Below are 20,085 nucleotides of genomic sequence, written 5' to 3' on the forward strand. Positions count from 1 at the left end.
ACTTGCGGTACCGCGGTGGGCCGGCCGTACCGAAGTGGGCCGGTCGAGAGTCCCGGGCTGATTTGTAGTCCCAGTCCGCCCCTGGTCACAACGCACCCCCTTAGAAGGGTTAAACCGAATCTAAATTGTTCTTACCATAATGACGGTCTTAATGTTACAATGCCTTTTCCCCATACTCTGTAAATACTGGTTATCTCTTAATTATTGGCATAAAATGAGTATATTAACATCAAACTACGAACTATTTTGTAAGTTTTTGATTGCATATTAGCTTTAAATGAATTATTGGTAGGAATCCACACGTTTAAAAAACAAACATGAATTGTCCGAGATGAATCTGAAGACACAACCGTACTACTGCCTGGCAGGAACGACCTGTCAGTCTAGCATCAGGGCACAAAACACCACGACAGAATTCTGAAACGGCATTGGTCACATTCCTGGTTGCGTGGCGAACACGGAAGTAAGGCGTCTCTCTGATGTGATGTGAGCAAAATGATCGGGGATCTGTTGATATTCGGGTAATTTCTTTGACATTCACATTCAAGTACACATTTATATAATTGAAATGTTATTTGTGTGTGTTATCATGTACTGTATTGCTGGTAAGATGGCGATTGGCCAAGCTAAATAACAAGCTAGCTCCGTGCTAATGCCAGCTCAGCAGCTAACGTTAGCTGAACAGGTAAATAACAAACAGTTCTCTCTCTGTGTCCTCCAGGACCTTACTGGTCAATGCAGGAGCTGTGCTGAACTTCAAGCTGTGAGTATTAAAGTTACTGTCACACTGTGTAAAACAGCTACAATGCTCGCATGTGAGGTTAAAATAAATAGAACAATCAATCAGTTAAAGGTTGACTGTGGATGTTTTACAGCAAAAGAAAGGAGTCCCAACAAGGATTCGGAGATGAGTCCAGATCACCCACAACAGGTGTGTGTGTGTGTGTGTGTGTGTGTGTGTGTGTGTGTGTGTGTGTGTGTGTGTGTGTGTGTGTGTGTGTGTGTGTGTGTGTGTGTGTGTGTGTGTGTGTGTGTGTGTGTGTGTGTGTGTGTGTGTGTGTGAGTGAGTGATTAAAATAGCCCAATTGCTTTTACAATAAATAAACATTGAATGTGTTTAATTGAATAGTAAAGGGGTTTAACGTTAGTGGCAGGTTGTGTGTGAGAGAGAATAATAAGGATCTGTTTTTCAGGTGACAACATCAGAGAGTTCCTGCTCAGCCTCCGGTACTTTCGTATCTTCATTGCTCTATGGAACATCTTCATGATGTTCTGCATGATTGTGTGAGTATTCCACCCTGATTTGATGCTGCTTATTTACAAGTAGATGTGTAATGGTTGAACTTGGTGATTTCGACCAGGCTGCAATGTTTTAAGAGGCAGTCTATCTACTAAAATGTTACTTTAAATTTAAAGGATAGTTCTTACTGTCAAAACATTACAAGATAATGTGTGTTCATCACATAAATGCATATTGTCTGTGTAGCTAAACACTGATGTATCAGTGTAAGTTCTATATTTATTCATTATAACAAGTGTCTAAATAACAAAGGGACCTACATCAAATACAACAAAGTCATTGTTGTGTGATGTTGTAAAAATGTTTTAATAGTTAAAATAATAATAATAATAACTGTTGAAATAATGTTTCTTTAATAAAACAATGCTTTATTTCCAATAAGAATTATCTTTTGTATTCATTTTTTTCAAGTTAGTGTGGAACATTTGTGTGATATCATTGGCATAGTTATTTAAAGTATTTATGCTTTATTTTCCTAGTAAATCTTGTTTAGCTGTGCTACAATTTGTGATTTCCTACATGTGCCTAAATACCTTTTTTAACATTCCTTAAAATAGGCTCTGAAGTTGTTGCTCTTCTAACTGTCTGCATGTCTCTAATCCTCACAGATTGTTTGGGTCATGATCCACCTTTGTGTGCTGGAAAGGATCAGGATGCTGATTTTCTAGGGTGGATGCTACAAACTTCTTCTAAACTGGAGTTTACTGTTCTTTTGGCCCTTACAATTGTATTTATGGTTCATTTTTTATTAACAACCCAAAATCATAAATCTGCTTCCGGCTGTACAGGAATTTATGAATCACTGTATTTATGTTGTCTTATAGAAGTTGTTACATTTGTACCCTTTTTGGTTGAACTGTATCTACGCCAGCACACGTGCCATTGCTGGAAATGTGTTGTCTTGTGCCCATGGGCTTCAACATTGAACAGGAGCATTTTTCTCCAGCATATCAGTTTTGAAACAGAGATGAAAATGATAAACAGCCTTCACTTACAGGATTAAAAACTAAATAAAAAAACTTGCTAAATAAGGTGAAAAAGCTAAACTAGATTTAATGTGAGGCAAAATGATCTGTCACTTACAGAACCCTACATCCCCTCTGTACAAACATGTCCAAATGTACTCATCAGCTTGTATGCTCCTTATTTCAATCTGGAAAAAATATCACACTTTCCTTTATTCGGGGGCACCTGTGCTATGACTAAACGTTTAAGCCCTACAATGTAAATGTGTTCTTATTCCTAACAATAAAAATACACAGTTTTCTTATGCAATGTCTGTTGATTGACTTGAAAAATGGTTTTGACTGTATTGGGACAAGGAACGTACAATCTGACCTCATTAAGTCAAATGGGCATTGGCCGGACATGACTATTAATGTCATTATGAGATCCCCTTTTAATACTTCATATTTAATACGGATAATAACTGTATATTCTATGTACTGTAAATGTATTACACTGTACAGTGCAGTTTATATACAATAGATTAACATACTAAATCTGTGACTTTAGAATGCCACTAACAATGATGATTGTCTCTTCAGAGCAAAAAAGGTTGCAGATTTGAACCCACTGGCAGATGACATTTAATGTATGGATGGAAATAAACTGAATAGGGGTTTCTTTGTGTAGACTGAGAGCCACTGCTAAGGGTTAGTGTGGAGAAGCTGGCAAATAAATGCAATAGACATAATACCTTTTTTACCCTCTTTATTCAAACCCCAATTCAGAAAAAAACAAGGCAGCTTAAAGCGAGCATTAACATGCACATGTATTTCATTTTTTCATTTAACAGTGTCTTAGGAGTAGACGAAATATAATATATAAAATAAAGCAATGCAAGTAAATGAAAGTGATTGAAATTGAAAGTCCATTTATTTGTATCTTACTCCTCTTTGAATTAATTTTTTAGATAATATACTCCTATACCACGGAATTATAATATTGCTTTGTCTTTATATTATTTATTTATTTCATCTCTTGCGAATGTGAACAATTGGTTACGTAAAATTCTCCCATCATGCCCTGCGCGACCGCTTGACAAAAAGCCGGATGAGAAGGCAGAGGAGGAGGAGGCTACCAGCCGAGGGGGGTAGCCGATTCCTGGAGAGGATTTTCTGTTCTCGTCGTTATTAAAACGTAACGGCGGCGAATGAAAACAACAATAAAAGCATCATAAAACATGGTGCTTACTCCCAGAGAAGCTCTGTCGCCGGGCCTGTGAGTGTCGGCAGGTTTTGCACCGCCGCCTCTTCGGGGGATTCTGCTGTCTGGGTCCGACCTGACCCTCTCACCGCCGGGCGATGACAGCGACTCCAGCCACTCCGCAGCTGATGAGAGACCGGCTGCTGCTGGCCATCGACGGCCAGAGCAATGTGAGTATAACCGGTACTTTCCAAAGGACGAACTGGGTGCGTAGAGGCAGATAATAAGGCCAAGCCGACTTGACAAAGTGGGGGCTTTCACTTATAATGTTCTTGCTAATTAGCTTGCTAACATCACAGTTTAGCTAAAGTAACTAACAGGCATTCCAATGGCTTGCTAGCTGACTGCTGCTGGCTAATGTTGATGTAGCCAAGTTAGGTTTTTTGTGTGCACTTAAAACGCTTCAAGACTAAAGACGTGAGGGAGAAAGTGGTAACAGAGACCTTTTGGTTCTAGAGACACTGATTAATTAGGGTTTCAGTGAGATCAAGGCAATAGATTACATTATAATCTCCTCTGTCACTATAATGCAGTTGATGAGATTGTCATGTTTTCTAGCAAGATCCATGGTACATACTGTTTTTAACATACTGTTAAAGTCAAACAATATAATAATATTAAACTAATTGTTTTGCATTATGCTGTCCTATTGTTCTATTCCACTGTTATTACCACCTTGAAAACTACTGTAAAATACTATTGTGAAACACTTAACTCAAAAGTTGTTTTCACTGCTAACCAGAACAAAGGAAAGTATGACAATTTTTAGTATAATGCTTACTGCAATGCTGGGTTTACAAGTTAAAGCAGTTCACTTAATGAGCTGATGTGTTTGATTCATATCTTCTATATTATTTTAGATCACACATACGTGGAAATGGTGTCTTTCAACACTTGCAACAAGAGTGTGCCAGCTGAGCTCATTATCAATGGCGACTCTTACATATGTGTAAGAGGTATAAGAAGTGACCTCTGGGGTGTCCTGGCTGTGAATGACACTACACATTCTTTGTGTTGTAGCTGACAGTCATTCATATCCAGCGTAACAGGAATGGTGATAGGAAATCCTCAATCATAATGTTTTTAACCAACACACAAGATTGTATTTTTTTAGCAAATAAATAACAAATAAATATAGGTAGTTTATTACATTCATGCAGAAATCTATATCAATCCATTATTGGATTTAGCAGTCCTCATTGATATGCAACATTTACACTGATTATTACTATAAGCTTATCTTAACACAATCTAGTGGACACATTTATATAACTTCATGGTAAATATGATCAAATCGCTCAACTTTAGTTGGCGCAAAGCAGGCTCAGATTAAAGTAAACGGGACACTATTTTCAGCACTTTCTTCTTTCTTACTTGCATATCTTTTATTCTCCTGGGGGGGGGGGATGGACACATTTGCATGCAATCTCAGTTTGTCATAGTGAGCCTGAAACCAGTATGCATGGGCTCTTTACACACAGGTGCACATTTGAAAGACTATTCAAATGATGCCTTAACCTTTTTAACAACCTTTCTTTCTCTCTCTGGAGAATTGATGTATGGTTGGGCTGTAAGGTTCTGAATCACTGCATAACAACAACTGCACGTGGACACTGTGATGGTGATGCTTAAGACAATAATGATGACCGAGGAGGGGATTGTAATATATACCTATGTGTCTTTTCAGCAGATATGCAACATGGTGGTAGTCATGGAGGTGATTTCCTATTTGGAGAAATATCCTATCACCAAAGAGGCACTGGAGGTGGGTTACATTCAGTCCTACAGTATGTCCTTTCCAAATATATGGCAGCTGAATCCGTTCATAATATAATTGCTGTTAACCACTAATCTTATCTCCTTAAAGGAAACCCGCCTTGGAAAGCTCATCAACGATGTCCGAAAGAAAACTAAGAATGAGGACCTTGCAAGAAGGGCCAAGAAGCTGCTGCGGACTTGGCAGAAGTTAATTGAGCCAGGAAAGGGAGAGATGTTGTCCAAAGGACACACTGGTGCATCATGGTCTTCCAATGGTGGTGCTCATTCCTGCGTCTCCACTCCAGCTGCCACCACACCATCAACTAAAACGGGTTCAGAGTTGAAGAACAGAAATGACTTCAACAACTGCTACTCCCCGAAGGTTGAGAAAACAAGCACCAGGAAAGGTAAGGGTGACCACAAAGAAGAACTGCTCTTACCAGCAAAGAGATCCAAAATGACTCTAAATGATCAAATGCAAAACTCCAAACAGCTGCCAACCAATGGAATTGGTGGTAGCTCTGACATTTTTAAAGATACTCGTACACATCAGCCTTTAGACAAGGAGATTTCAGAGCCTTTGGACAATGACAGACTAATTAAAATCCCAGTCAATGCTGTCAAACCTCATCCAAGTGCCCTGGGATACAGCAAGCCTCCTAGCACTTCTTCTTTGCTAAAAGCATCAGTTCTGCAGCAGCAGGCCAGACGGGAGCAAGCTGTCTCTGGAGGGCAGCATCGACCCAGAAGCCCAGGCTGTTCCTTGCACACTCCTCAAACTCCAATTCAGGAAACTGGTGTAAACCAAACTGCATCACAAGCACAAGGTCTTCCAACCCCCACTGTGAGGCCCGGACCTGGGGACACCTCTGGGCAGGGGCCATCCTCTCAGCCTTCCGCTGGTTGTGTTCAGGGTTTACACACAGATGGTTCAGAATTGCATTCTCAGCGCAGGCCTCCCAGTACGTCTCTTCTCAAGTCCTATGACTCCTCCTGTGGGGATGTGGTCAATTTGGAAGCTTATGGTGCTATTAGCAATACAGAGAAAAGGAAAAAACAGAAAAACAGGCCTAAAGACCATGTGATACATTCAGAGGGACAGACTGTAGAAGACAGCACTAAACCAGTCAGGTTAAAAGACAGGAGACTGACATTTGACGCTGTCACAGGACAGATAAAATCCTCCTCCCAGAAGGAGATTTGCCAAGAGGGGGATGTCAGATTGGAACCTCAGTGTTCAGAGCAGCCGAAGCTGAATCCCCCAGTTCCTCCCAGTCCCTTCCAGCAGACAGACTGGAAAGCGCTGTCACGGAGCGAAATCATCCAGTCGTACCTTAGCCAGCAAAGCAACGTGCTGGCGTCGTCAGGCACCAACACCCCTGGTGCACACTTTTTGAAAGAATTTGTGAAAAAAGAGGAACCCCGCACTACAGATGTGAAGAAAACACACGTGCTGGCCCCAGAACTCCCAGCCAGGGATTTACCTGGGGTTAGCAGAGAGGTCATCAACGAAGACCTGAACAAATTACACAAGCAACACTGGTCCGGGGTTAATGGTTGCTATGACACAAAGGGTACTTGGTATGACTGGACAGAGTGCATCTCTTTAGACCCGCATGGAGATGAGAGCAGGTTGAACATACTGCCATACGTCTGTCTGGATTAAATCTGAGCTCGGGTTTGGAAGTTGTAAACTGCCTTCATGGTTGAGCAAAGCAGCTCTGCGTTGGTCAAGGCTCTTTTATTTAAGAGGCAGTTTTGCATTGCGGCTGAAAGTGGAGTCTATGTGCTGCCTACGTGGGTGTGTGTGGAGCACAGGAGGTAATCAGTGTTGTTATGAGTTCATGAACATTGTGTGAGGACGGCACAAAGGAAAGAGGCTATGCATTACCTTACTATTTAGTAACTGTACACATTGAGCTCCCCATACCTGCCATTCTTTGTATGGGAGAGGACATCACATTAAACTGCACAGCTGCATTTGATCTGTCTTAGGAAATCCACATGACCTGTGGAATGTGACTTTACTGAATTGTCTGTCATTTTACATTTATTTCACAGTGCAGTATTTTTCAATTTAAAGTTTTGTTTGTCTTATGTGTTTAAAAATGTTTCACCTTTCAATTGAGACTGGTAAGCTACATAATTGGTACTAATGAGGGTTTTGTTTGCATTTACTAATGCATCTTTAAAAGTGCTGTTTAGCTTGAAAAGCTGAATTGAATGCCATCTTTAAGTATGTCATTCTCATTGGTGTTAGAAAACTATCAAATCCTGTGCAAAACACTCGTCACTGCACCTCTTTAGAACTGCTGTTTCCCCATTGCACAACTGTCTCCTGCAGTGGCTTTTAGCATGAAGAAAAACATTCTGCTTGAAAACATTTAAATATTTTTCTTGTGGTGTTTTGGTTTGAATGCTGTTAAATAATGTGACATCACTTCCAGAAAGAAAGGCCTGTATGAGGTTTGAACAATGCACTCTGATAAAGAAGTCTGAGGCTGTCAAGTATAATATTTATTTACATTTATATATTAATTTTGTGATTTATATACATGTTCAGACTTCTTTCATTTTCATTGTTAGATTTCTTTGTTCAGCATTTACTGCTTAAAAACCAACTTACTTCACACAGGAAAACTGCAAAATGACACATTCTGATAATGTGAAAACAAGTTATTTAATACTTGCCTTTTCCCTTTACTGTGAAATATGTATTGAAATGGCAGAGCAGAATATTCTCCTAGTTTTGCATCTTTGTCTTCTGTCAGGACAACTACATTGAAATGCTGGATAAAGTACTTCATATCATTCCTGTAGATACTGTTTGCCTTATGGAAACCTGTGTTTTCCCTAAAGACGGAGCCTTAGTGAATGTACAGAAATTAGCCTGTTGTGTTCGGTAAACATGCGAGAACATATTTGCTACTTAGTCCTTTAAGCGGACATGTTGATATGTGTTAATAAAAAAACTGAATTAATTGTGAGTGTCTTATTTTCAGGAATTAAAAAGTAGCCCTTTAAAATTACCTCCTGTAATCTAACTGAAAAATAGTTTCCACAGTGCAGAATCTCTGCATGCTAACTATATTTTTGATTAATTCTTAGGATACTCCTATACATAAGTATGCTTATGAGCAGTTGTAACACATCCACACAGTCATTGATGCAATTACACATCTATAGACGAATTTGAAGCTGATTCCAATGTGTCAATTAGCTCAACAGAAAATGATTAGCAACTCTTTTTTATTAATTATAATTTCAAGTATATTTTTTATCCCAAAATACCAAACATTCCCCTGTCTCTTTGAACGTTTAATGTGTGTTGTTTATAATATAATAAACTGTCTCTTATGGGTTTTTTCAGATACTGAGAGAATACATTGGAAATTGAAAGAGAAATGTATTAAAACTGCAGATTCACAATTGAGTCCAATTCAATGACCCTTTGTTAATTAATAAAAACAATTAGATGTTGTGCATATGTGTAAACCGACAAGAATAATAGAAATGCACAGATAGTCACAAGCAAAGTTTATTAGAACCTGTTTACCAGGAAAATACCTACATGGCAAGTTACAAGTTACAAGTTAGTTAATTTTCCCAAATCTACCATTTTAATGCGGCTCAGAAGGTTCCATCATTAACATGTCTGCAGATGACTTTTATTTTGAAACGCGCGGCCGGAAGTGCTGCCTGGGCTCCATTGTTGTCAGAGTGACGCGGAGCAGCTCCCGGTGCAGGCGGACTCTCCGCCGGTGACTCGTCACTCCGCGCTGGAAGATGGCTGCGGCGGACCGGCCCCCTGTTAGGGAAGGGATCCGGATATTTTTTCTGTGTGTGTGTTGGTACACGGTCAGCTCAGGGGGCAACATCGTCAATAAAATCATCCTGAATGATTTCCCGTACCCCGTCACAGTTTCTCTGTTCCACATCATCTCTATCGTCGTGTTCCTCCCGCCGCTGCTGCGGGCATGGGGAGTCCCCACAACAGAACTGCCGAGCAGTTACTACCGGTGGACCATCCTGCCTCTAGCTTTCGGAAAATACTTTGCATCTGTGTCTGCCCACTTCAGCATATGGAAAGTACCCGTTTCATATGCGCACACCGGTGAGTACAGCCTGTTTGCATGAATGTGTGAGATAATGTGAGGCCACCTGGTAACTTGATGATGTGTCCGCACCGTCAGCTGTTAGCTACGTGGCTAACGCAGGGCAACTCGGCGACACCGACATAAAGGAGCCTGTGAGCCCGGGTCAGCGTGGCGTCCGTGAACAGACATGCTTTCATAGGATTTATTAACTTACCATCGACCCGCTAACTTAAAATTGGTCCGCTTGAGGCTCCATTTAAGAGTAACTAACTAGCTACTGTTAGCTAGCTCCCCAACTTAATTAAAGCTAATACGTCAGGGTGGAGGGTCCAGGACTGAACCTGTTTGGTGTTGCGCGTCTTTAACTTTGATCGCTGCTTCAAAAGCTTCAGCTTTTTGATGATTCATTTTCATTTGCACGGTTGTTAGGCAATGTATGATTTAAGAAGTTGGACATTTTGTCAACACTTAAATTAGTGTAGTTTATCAGAAAAAATCCTCATATTTGAAGATGCATTGTTTTCGCTGGGCAGGAAGGGGAGGAAATACTGTTCTCTGAAACGGAACCAAAACTGACAAACCAAAGTAGTTTCACAGTCCAAAGTTATCCTTTTTCCCACAGGCCAAGTGGATATTGATGGTTCAAATGTTATCAGCCACTCAATATATTACCATTATTTGAAACTGTTTATAGAGGGTTTTTTGGAGGCTGTCTATTATACTGATAAGTTTGTACAACTATGTTCCACCCATTTCTATATCAATACGTGCTGTACTTAATAATGAAATACCGTTCATTATAATGCAATACAGTTTTTTAGAACGGCACAATTTGCAGTCTAAAGTATTACCACATTGTTTTTAAAATATTTCAAAATCAGAGTCTGTCATGACTGATGACAGCTCCCATTGACACACTCAACTAGTTTAAACTGCTTTAAATAACCGTGTAGCTTCATTCCATTAGTTTCCATCGGTATTTGACAGTTGAAATACAATTCAGTTGTCAGTCTTATACAACAACAGTTTGAAGGTCATACGTCATGATTTTTTATGACTGTTTGATTGTTCAGTTTTCTCTTTTATCTATTTTAAGAGAGGTGTCAATTCTACTTGGACTACATTGATTGAAAGCTTATTAAACACTTCTCCTTATGAATTCAAATTTCAACAGCACCTGTCAAATCAACTGTAACTGTGCTTATTTACAGTTGTTTCTCTCTCTTTTAAATTACATTCGAAATGCAAGTGTAGGGAGGGAAAGACGAGGTCTGTCACCATCAGTTTATCGTTATGACCTCCTGTGTTATTTAACCAATATCCTCATATTTTAATTGTTACCTGAAATTCATTTTCTAAATACCACAGTAAACAGTCATATCTTCTAATAGTTTGTCCTAAAGTTAACTAAATACACTTTACAATTAAACTATTCTTGGCTGTTTTGATCACCTCTACACACACGGGACCTTGTTGGTCCTTGGAAACAACTTTAGAGGCACAGCTGCCATGTCAATAAATCTCTCTCTCTCTCTAAAGTTTCAAAGTCACTTTGTCCATGTGGATAAAAGTTGTTTAAACTGAGCTGAATCTAGTTTTCATGGCTTTTAAGTCTCATTGTTGGTAACACACACCATCAGGATAAACCTATGCTAGTAAGTGACGCATTACAATGAAGGTGTGTTTAGCTTGGCTTGGCTTTGACCCAGTAGCTTTTCAAATGTAATCAGTCTTGTACTCTCAACCATTTAAAGGGCAATATGTTTGATATGGAGACACAGACATAGTTTGTTGTAATTTCCCAGCTGAAATTGTGCCTTTCTCTATTCTTTCTTTCTCTCACAGTGAAAGCTACAATGCCAATATGGGTTGTGCTGCTATCAAGAATCATCATGAAGGAGAAGCAAAGCACAAAGGTGAGTAGGGTCCGACTCTGCAAACAGGACACAAGGCCCGCTCTGTTTCTCAGTGTTTGACACCGAGCAGTGGTGACGTGGCACAGTACTGCTGCGCCTATACTGCCGTATCACGGATATCTGCAGGGGCTTTTGTCCCTGATCAGATGTTCTATAGGGGGGTGGAAGTTGGTATTTCCACATCCACCTGTTAAATCCCCCAATTCACTCAAGGCAAGGCAAGTTTATTTATATAGCACTTTTCAACACAAGGCTATTCAAAGTGCTTTACAAAAAATGAAAGACATTAAGAAAATGGCATTTAAAATCAGTCATTAAAAAGAAAAGCTAATAAGATAAACATTAAAAGAAAAAGTACATGGATAAAAGTTACAGTGCAGTTTAAGATGTGAATAGTTCAATTAAAAGCAGCGACAAAAAGAAAAGTCTTCTTGCTGGATTTAAAAGTAGTCAGAGTTGCAGCGGACCTGCAGGTTTCTGGGAGTTTGTTCCAGATATTTGGAGCATAATAACTGAACGCTGCTTCTCCATGTTTAGTTCTGACTCTGGGGACAGAAAGCTGAGCAGTCCCTGAAGACCTGAGAGATCTGGATGGTTCATAATTTAGCAGGAGGTCAGAAATGTATTTTGGGCCTAAACCATCCAGTGCTTTATAAACCAGCAGCAGTATTTTGAAATCTATTCTTTGACACACAGGAAGCCAGTGTAAGGACTTCAGAACAGGAGTGATGTGATCCACTTTCTTACTTCTAATATTACAGCAGCCAACTGGGGTTGTGTTGATGCATGTCTTTGAACTTGTTTTTGTTTAATGCAGTATGTTGGTATGCCGTGTGCAGCAGGTAGAAAGGCATCTTTAAAGCAGCGCAAGGAGTGATATGAGAGATTGATTGTATGGCTTAGCGGTGTCATGATTTTTGAGGACAAATCAGCTGCTATGCCCACACTCTTTGTTTGATATTAATTAGGGATGCACGATATTGGTTTTTTGAAACCGATACCGATAACTTCCTGCTTCTCAAGACCGATAATAATATAATATATATATATTAAATGTACCTGTAGTTTTTGCACACCTGGTGGTAAAAAAAAGACTAGTAGTGAGCAAATGACATGAGCATTACTACTATGAACAAAACTAACCCTGGGGTCGTCTCTGGCAAACCTCTTGCCTTTTTCAAAAGCCTCGTCGATAGGTAAAAGCCCCGGTGCCTTTGCAGCTGGCTTTGGATTCGCTGCTGGCTTTGGATTCGCCGCTAGTTTAGCAGCGCAGGCGTCTTCGTACGCTTTTAACACACCATCGTGGCGATGTTTCAGGTGACTAATCAGGTTGGCAGTATTATAGCTCGTTGCCTTTTTCCCTCCTCGTGGAACTTCTTCTTTGTTAATACAAATAGCAAGCGAACTATCTAACTCTGAAACTTTGAAATAGTCCCATACTACCGACGACATGTTTGTTTACTGTCCTGGCTTCACGGCCGCACACCATTTACGTCACAGCCAGGCATGAGTTAGGGAGCGCTGGATTTGTGAAAAACTCCCCTCTTCCTAAACCACTATACCACAGTACTGGCGAAACGGGAGGCGCCGAGTGAAAAACAAGCGCCCCTCATCCCAATCCACCCACACCGCAGTATTTTTACCGCAGTAAAATATATTGTATATTATCGGGGCTATTAATCCTTTTATCGGGTTTATCGGGATGACGTCATAATTCCTAATATCGGACCGATAATTATCGTGCACCACTAATATTAATCCATGAGCGAAGGGATGGGAGAGATTTACCGTGGAGGATCAACTCGAGTGGATGGAGAGTATCAAACTTAAAGTGTTATGTCAGCATCAAATTAAACAGAGGTTCTTCACACACTAAATAAAACCTTCAACAAGTCATATTATTAGCATCACATGTGACAGTCTCGATAAGCTTTGACACTTCTACCACATAGATATTGCACAAAAACCCAATAACTCCCATCACTGTAATAGATACTGAATGAAATGCCTGCAACTAATAACACATGTTCATTGTCGGTTATTCTCTCGATGGGCTGTTTGGTCAAAAATATCAATCAGCATTTCACAAGAGAATGACATTTTCAAATGTTTTCCACAACTAAAAAAGATATTCAATGTGCTATGGGAGTAAAGGAACCAGAACATAATTAAGAAGCTAGAGTCAGAAAAAAGCTGTGAAATAGAATAATAGTTGACAACTTTGAGAGCTCTACTGTACAAACCCATTAACAGGAGTTAAGATCTAGGCTGTATTTTTCTTCATGTATAGCAACTGTCGTCAAATTGTTACGGTGCTTCCCCCCCCCCGTTGCTATAGTGTAGTTTTACCTTTTTTTCAAGTATGCTCTGTGCAGCTGTATAATGTAGACAAAGTAGATGTCAATAAAAAGAAGCTCAATATCTGCCTCTACCACTCGGTATTAAATAAACAATGATGGAGGCGAAAACGTTATCCTCTGATATACAACCTCATTTTCCATCCTGATGGTTAAACATGTTACACTCAAGTTCTCTTAAATGTGAATAAGGAGGGGACCTCTGAGTCTAGCATCAGCCTGTCAGGTTAACCTTGCAGTGGACAGTTCAGTATTCAGACAGGCTGCCCCACACACACGGAGCATGACGCTCATCACGTGTGTGTGCAGATCATGTTTGATGAGCAGTACGCCTCACGCTGAATAAATACTTAGTTTAGACATGGCTCAGTTTTGTTAAAATATAAATATCATAGACTGTACGAAACATACTCAGTGACTTACAACAGTCGTCAAAAGCAAACCGTATTGTAGAACAGTTGTATTGGATTGCATTGAAAGTGTATCTAATCAGGTGGACGGTGTGGAGCTTATGAGTACAGAGTACTTGTGACTAAACAGTACCTTCTTTGAAAGCATTGGTATAGTCTTTCCCTTTAAGCTGGGAAAGCCTCCTGGATGAAATTCCACAATGAGTTGTAAAATGGGAGAGAATCTAGGCCTCAGCTGAACCAGACAAGGCCCATCTTGTATTTCAGGGTTTCTAAAAAAAGAGCACCACTCCCGTTACAATAGTGTCATTGTCTTAAAGTACATATCGGATATACCTGCATGTCCCTTGTTGGCAGAAGATCATTTTATAAAGTCGTTGCCAAGAGCTGCTCTGCTTCTTTGTTCTGCATCCTGTTGAAATGGTCTAATCATCAACCAACAAATGAAGAGAGCTTTAAGGAACAGTCTGTTCTCATACCACCAAGTTCCTTATTCTGGTTGCCAGTGTATATATGAGCGTTTACTCGAACAGTATAACTATGGGCAGTCGTTCTTTTAAAGGCGGTAAATGGACTGAACATCCAATTGGTGTTTTTTCTCAGTTTCCCTCGGTGTAGCTGGTTTGAGGAGAGTGGGTGACTGAGTGGCTGCACAAGATGGTTTCATAACAACTGCATGTCTCTGTCATCACAATCAAACATTTTCTAAATGCAAATAAAGCTGGCTTCAGATGTTTCTGATGGTTTCAGCCTTTAAGGTGTTTTCCTCAAGTTTCAGAAAGAGGGGTTAGCACCTCCAGGTGCAGCCTCCACGTGTGAACGTTTTGCCTCACCATCTTAACATGTGGTAGGATAGATTAATAACGCTCCTGCAGCACTTTGTGCATTTTACAAAGTTTAGTAAAGAAGTTTGAGAGAGTTTCTTCTGGGATACAAGTTGTGTTTGTGCTTTGGAATTTAGGCTTTTTTTAATGATTCACGTTGGGCTGCAGCTTAAGTTTATTTTCATCAGCTAATAATCTGCCAATTATTCTCTCAGAAATCTATTCTAGCGCTGAAACTATTCTTTACCGAACTCGATTACTAAAAATGGTTATGACCCGTTTAACTTCGTAACACTAGCTTTATGCAGTACATCAACAATACTACTAATGGTAATATTTTAAAATATAAAGACAAAATGCAATCCTTCATTCCCTTGAATTGTTTGTTTGTATACAAAAACACTATAATGAAGAATAAAATATTTAATTGTTGACGAGAGTTTAATTGTGACAAATACATAACTCTTTACTGTTGGGGAAATCATTTCCAAGGCCCATAACTTTGACCCAGTGTATCCGTTCATACTGCCCTGACTGAGCACACGCACCTGTAGCCTTGGCTGCTGTGCTCTGTGTTTTGTCTGCCTGCTGGCGTCAGCTGATAGAGGTGTTATGATTCTATCTTGTTATGCACAATGTTGATTATTCTCTCTGAACTAGCTAAACACACGGGTCTGGGGTAGAGTTCTTCAGAATTGACGTGGCAACTCTCCCATGAAGTCAGAATCTCTGGCTCTTGGACTTGTGATGTTAATTCTCCGGCTGAAGCTCCAAATAAAACCATCAGTGTTTGCCATCAAAGCTCCAGCTCTCCCCGTGTCTCCTTCCTAAGTCGGTGACACCCACTGCATTGCTACACACAAGTTTTCCCCCACATTTACAATATAAGCAATACAATGGTGATTATCCTAAAAAACATGTAGTTGTTTACTCATATTTTCTCTTGTGTATTTAATTTTTAAATGTTTTTAAGTATTTCTTATCCTAGTTCAGTCAAAAGAATGTCATACTTTGTCTATCCCTATCTATTTCTCAAAGTTAAAGCTGATCACTTTCAATGTTTAATTTGCCAGTCCAAAACCCAAAGATGCAGTTCACTGGGATATAAAACGGAGAAAAGCATAACATCTCCATGAAAGAGTCCGGAAAAAGCACGCATTTTGTCATTTCTCGCATTACTTTAATGTGTAATCAATTATCAAAATGATCATTCTTACTAGTTTTAGTAGCATGCAGCGAGTGATGTTTTGATGGATATAAACTGAATGTTGTTCCTCTGGGTTTCTGCTGACTCTGTTTCTATCGTAGGTGTATGTGTCGCTCATCCCCATCATCGGGGGGGTGCTGCTGGCCACGGCCACCGAGCTGTCCTTTGATCTTTCAGGACTCATCAGCGCTCTGGCTGCCACGCTCTGCTTCTCCCTGCAGAACATCTTCTCCAAAAAGGTAAATCATTGTCATGCTGGAGTGTGCCCCATGATGACTAAGATGTGGAAAGTGAAAAGTGTTGCTTCTGGGTGCTTTGATGTGAAATGCCATAAAATGATTTTTAGTATAATGCTTACTGCAATGCTGGGTTTACAAGTTAAAGCAGTTCACTTAATGAGCTGATGTGTTTGATTCATATCTTCTATATTATTTTAGATCACACATACGTGGAAATGGTGTCTTTCAACACTTGCAACAAGAGTGTGCCAGCTGAGCTCATTATCAATGGCGACTCTTACATATGTGTAAGAGGTATAAGAAGTGACCTCTGGGGTGTCCTGGCTGTGAATGACACTACACATTCTTTGTGTTGTAGCTGACAGTCATTCATATCCAGCGTAACAGGAATGGTGATAGGAAATCCTCAATCATAATGTTTTTAACCAACACACAAGATTGTATTTTTTTAGCAAATAAATAACAAATAAATATAGGTAGTTTATTACATTCATGCAGAAATCTATATCAATCCATTATTGGATTTAGCAGTCCTCATTGATATGCAACATTTACACTGATTATTACTATAAGCTTATCTTAACACAATCTAGTGGACACATTTATATAACTTCATGGTAAATATGATCAAATCGCTCAACTTTAGTTGGCGCAAAGCAGGCTCAGATTAAAGTAAACGGGACACTATTTTCAGCACTTTCTTCTTTCTTACTTGCATATCTTTTATTCTCCTGGGGGGGGGGGATGGACACATTTGCATGCAATCTCAGTTTGTCATAGTGAGCCTGAAACCAGTATGCATGGGCTCTTTACACACAGGTGCACATTTGAAAGACTATTCAAATGATGCCTTAACCTTTTTAACAACCTTTCTTTCTCTCTCTGGAGAATTGATGTATGGTTGGGCTGTAAGGTTCTGAATCACTGCATAACAACAACTGCACGTGGACACTGTGATGGTGATGCTTAAGACAATAATGATGACCGAGGAGGGGATTGTAATATATACCTATGTGTCTTTTCAGCAGATATGCAACATGGTGGTAGTCATGGAGGTGATTTCCTATTTGGAGAAATATCCTATCACCAAAGAGGCACTGGAGGTGGGTTACATTCAGTCCTACAGTATGTCCTTTCCAAATATATGGCAGCTGAATCCGTTCATAATATAATTGCTGTTAACCACTAATCTTATCTCCTTAAAGGAAACCCGCCTTGGAAAGCTCATCAACGATGTCCGAAAGAAAACTAAGAATGAGGACCTTGCAAGAAGGGCCAAGAAGCTGCTGCGGACTTGGCAGAAGTTAATTGAGCCAGGAAAGGGAGAGATGTTGTCCAAAGGACACACTGGTGCATCATGGTCTTCCAATGGTGGTGCTCATTCCTGCGTCTCCACTCCAGCTGCCACCACACCATCAACTAAAACGGGTTCAGAGTTGAAGAACAGAAATGACTTCAACAACTGCTACTCCCCGAAGGTTGAGAAAACAAGCACCAGGAAAGGTAAGGGTGACCACAAAGAAGAACTGCTCTTACCAGCAAAGAGATCCAAAATGACTCTAAATGATCAAATGCAAAACTCCAAACAGCTGCCAACCAATGGAATTGGTGGTAGCTCTGACATTTTTAAAGATACTCGTACACATCAGCCTTTAGACAAGGAGATTTCAGAGCCTTTGGACAATGACAGACTAATTAAAATCCCAGTCAATGCTGTCAAACCTCATCCAAGTGCCCTGGGATACAGCAAGCCTCCTAGCACTTCTTCTTTGCTAAAAGCATCAGTTCTGCAGCAGCAGGCCAGACGGGAGCAAGCTGTCTCTGGAGGGCAGCATCGACCCAGAAGCCCAGGCTGTTCCTTGCACACTCCTCAAACTCCAATTCAGGAAACTGGTGTAAACCAAACTGCATCACAAGCACAAGGTCTTCCAACCCCCACTGTGAGGCCCGGACCTGGGGACACCTCTGGGCAGGGGCCATCCTCTCAGCCTTCCGCTGGTTGTGTTCAGGGTTTACACACAGATGGTTCAGAATTGCATTCTCAGCGCAGGCCTCCCAGTACGTCTCTTCTCAAGTCCTATGACTCCTCCTGTGGGGATGTGGTCAATTTGGAAGCTTATGGTGCTATTAGCAATACAGAGAAAAGGAAAAAACAGAAAAACAGGCCTAAAGACCATGTGATACATTCAGAGGGACAGACTGTAGAAGACAGCACTAAACCAGTCAGGTTAAAAGACGGAGACTGACATTTGACGCTGTCACAGGGACAGATAAAATCCTCTCCCAGAAGGAGATTTGCCAGGAGGGGGATGTCAAGATTGGAACCTCAGTGTTCAGAGCAGCCGAAGCTGAATCCCCCAGTTCCTCCCAGTCCCTTCCAGCAGACAGACTGGAAAGCGCTGTCACGGAGCGAAATCATCCAGTCGTACCTTAGCCAGCAAAGCAAAGCTGTGTCTGGCGTCGTCAGGCACCAACACCCCTGGTGCACACTTTTTGAAAGAATTTTTGAAAAAAGAGGAAACCCCGCACTACAGATGTGAAGAAAACACACGTGCTGGCCCCAGAACTCCAGCCAGGATTTACTGGGGTTAGCAGAGAGGTCATCAACGAAGACCTGAAACAAATTACACAAGCAACACTGGTCCGGGGTTAATGGTTGCTATGACACAAAGGGTACTTGGTACTGACTGGACAGAGTGCATCTCTTTAGACCCCGCATGGAGATGAGAGCAGGTTGAACATACTGCCATACGTCTGTCTGGATTAAATCTGAGCTCGGGTTGGGAAGTTGTAAACTGCCTTCATGGTTGAGGCAAAGCAAGCTCTGCGTTGGTCAAGCTCTTTTATTTATTAGAGGCAGTTTTGCATTGCGGCTGAAAAGTGGAGTCTATGTGCTGCCTACGGGGTGTGTGTGGAGCACAGGAGGTAATCAGTGTTGTGTATGAGTTCATGAACATTGTGTGAGGACGGCACAAAGGAAAGAGGGCTATGCATACCTTACTATTTAGTAACTGTACACATTGAGCTCCCCATACCTGCCATTCTTTGTATGGTGAGAGGACATCACATTAAACTGCACAGCTGCATTTGATCTGTCTTAGGAAATCCCACATGACCTGTGGAATGTGACTTTTACTGAATTGTCTGTCATTTTACATTTATTTCACGTGCAGTATTTTTCAATTTAAGTTTTGTTTGTCTTATGTGTTAAAAATGTTTCACCTTTCAATTGAGACTGGTAAGCTACATAATTGGTACTAATGAGGGTTTGTTTGCATTTACTAATGCATCTTTAAAAGTGCTGTTTAAGCTTGAAAAGCTGAATTGAATGCCATCTTTAAGTATGTCATTCTCCTTGGTGTTAGAAAACTATCAAATCCTGTGCAAAACCTCGTCACTGCACCTCTTTAGAAACTGCTGTTTCCCCATTGCACAAACTGTCTCCTGCAGTGGCTTTTAGCATGAAGAAAAACCTTCTGCTTGAAAAACATTTAAATATTTTCTTGTGGTGTTTTGGTTTGAATGCTGTTAAAATAATGTGACCTCACTTCCAGAAAGAAAGGCCTGTATGAGGTTTGAACAATGCACTCTGATAAAGAAGTCTGAGGCTGTCAAGTATAATATTTATTTACTTTATATATTAATTTTGTGATTTATATACATGTTCACGACTTCTTTCATTTTCATTGTTAGATTTCTTTGTTCAGCATTTACTGCTTAAAAACCAACTTACTTCACACAGGAAAACTGCAAAATGGACACATTCTGA

The 20,085-nt window shown here is 40.4% G+C and overlaps 3 protein-coding genes and 1 pseudogene across 4 annotated transcripts; all 4 read left to right on the forward strand.

Annotated features, from left to right (window-relative positions):
• The first annotated feature begins 411 nt into the window (after positions 1-411).
• Positions 412-2,570, forward strand: smim7 (small integral membrane protein 7). Its single transcript, XM_034081141.2, has 5 exons — positions 412-521; positions 722-763; positions 876-931; positions 1,194-1,284; positions 1,909-2,570. Exons 1-5 carry the CDS (start codon positions 496-498, stop codon positions 1,922-1,924), a joined length of 231 nt encoding a protein of 76 aa, XP_033937032.1. The 5' UTR covers positions 412-495; the 3' UTR covers positions 1,925-2,570.
• A 786-nt stretch (positions 2,571-3,356) lies between these two features.
• On the forward strand, positions 3,357-8,247 carry LOC117445972 (mediator of RNA polymerase II transcription subunit 26-like). 2 transcript variants are annotated; one of them, XM_034081946.1, is made up of 3 exons: positions 3,357-3,678; positions 5,196-5,273; positions 5,376-8,247. In XM_034081946.1, the coding sequence occupies exons 1-3, from the start codon at positions 3,607-3,609 to the stop codon at positions 6,930-6,932; spliced, it is 1,707 nt and encodes a 568-aa protein (XP_033937837.1). In that variant the 5' UTR covers positions 3,357-3,606; the 3' UTR covers positions 6,933-8,247. The 2 variants fall into 2 exon arrangements, with proteins under 2 accessions (XP_033937837.1, XP_033937838.1); XM_034081947.1 differs by having other exon boundaries at positions 5,199-5,273.
• Positions 8,248-8,921: 674 nt separating this feature from the next.
• Positions 8,922-17,210, forward strand: LOC117445573 (solute carrier family 35 member E1-like). The gene is made up of 4 exons (XM_034081319.2): positions 8,922-9,380; positions 11,209-11,279; positions 16,179-16,316; positions 17,205-17,210. Exons 1-4 carry the CDS (start codon positions 9,053-9,055, stop codon positions 17,208-17,210), a joined length of 543 nt encoding a protein of 180 aa, XP_033937210.1. The 5' UTR covers positions 8,922-9,052.
• Positions 17,211-17,335: 125 nt separating this feature from the next.
• Positions 17,336-19,083, forward strand: LOC117445767 (mediator of RNA polymerase II transcription subunit 26-like; annotated as a pseudogene).
• Positions 19,084-20,085: the final 1,002 nt, after the last annotated feature.

The sequence above is a fragment of the Pseudochaenichthys georgianus genome, chromosome 4 (assembly GCF_902827115.2).
Source record: "Pseudochaenichthys georgianus chromosome 4, fPseGeo1.2, whole genome shotgun sequence".
Taxonomy (NCBI): domain Eukaryota; kingdom Metazoa; phylum Chordata; class Actinopteri; order Perciformes; family Channichthyidae; genus Pseudochaenichthys; species Pseudochaenichthys georgianus.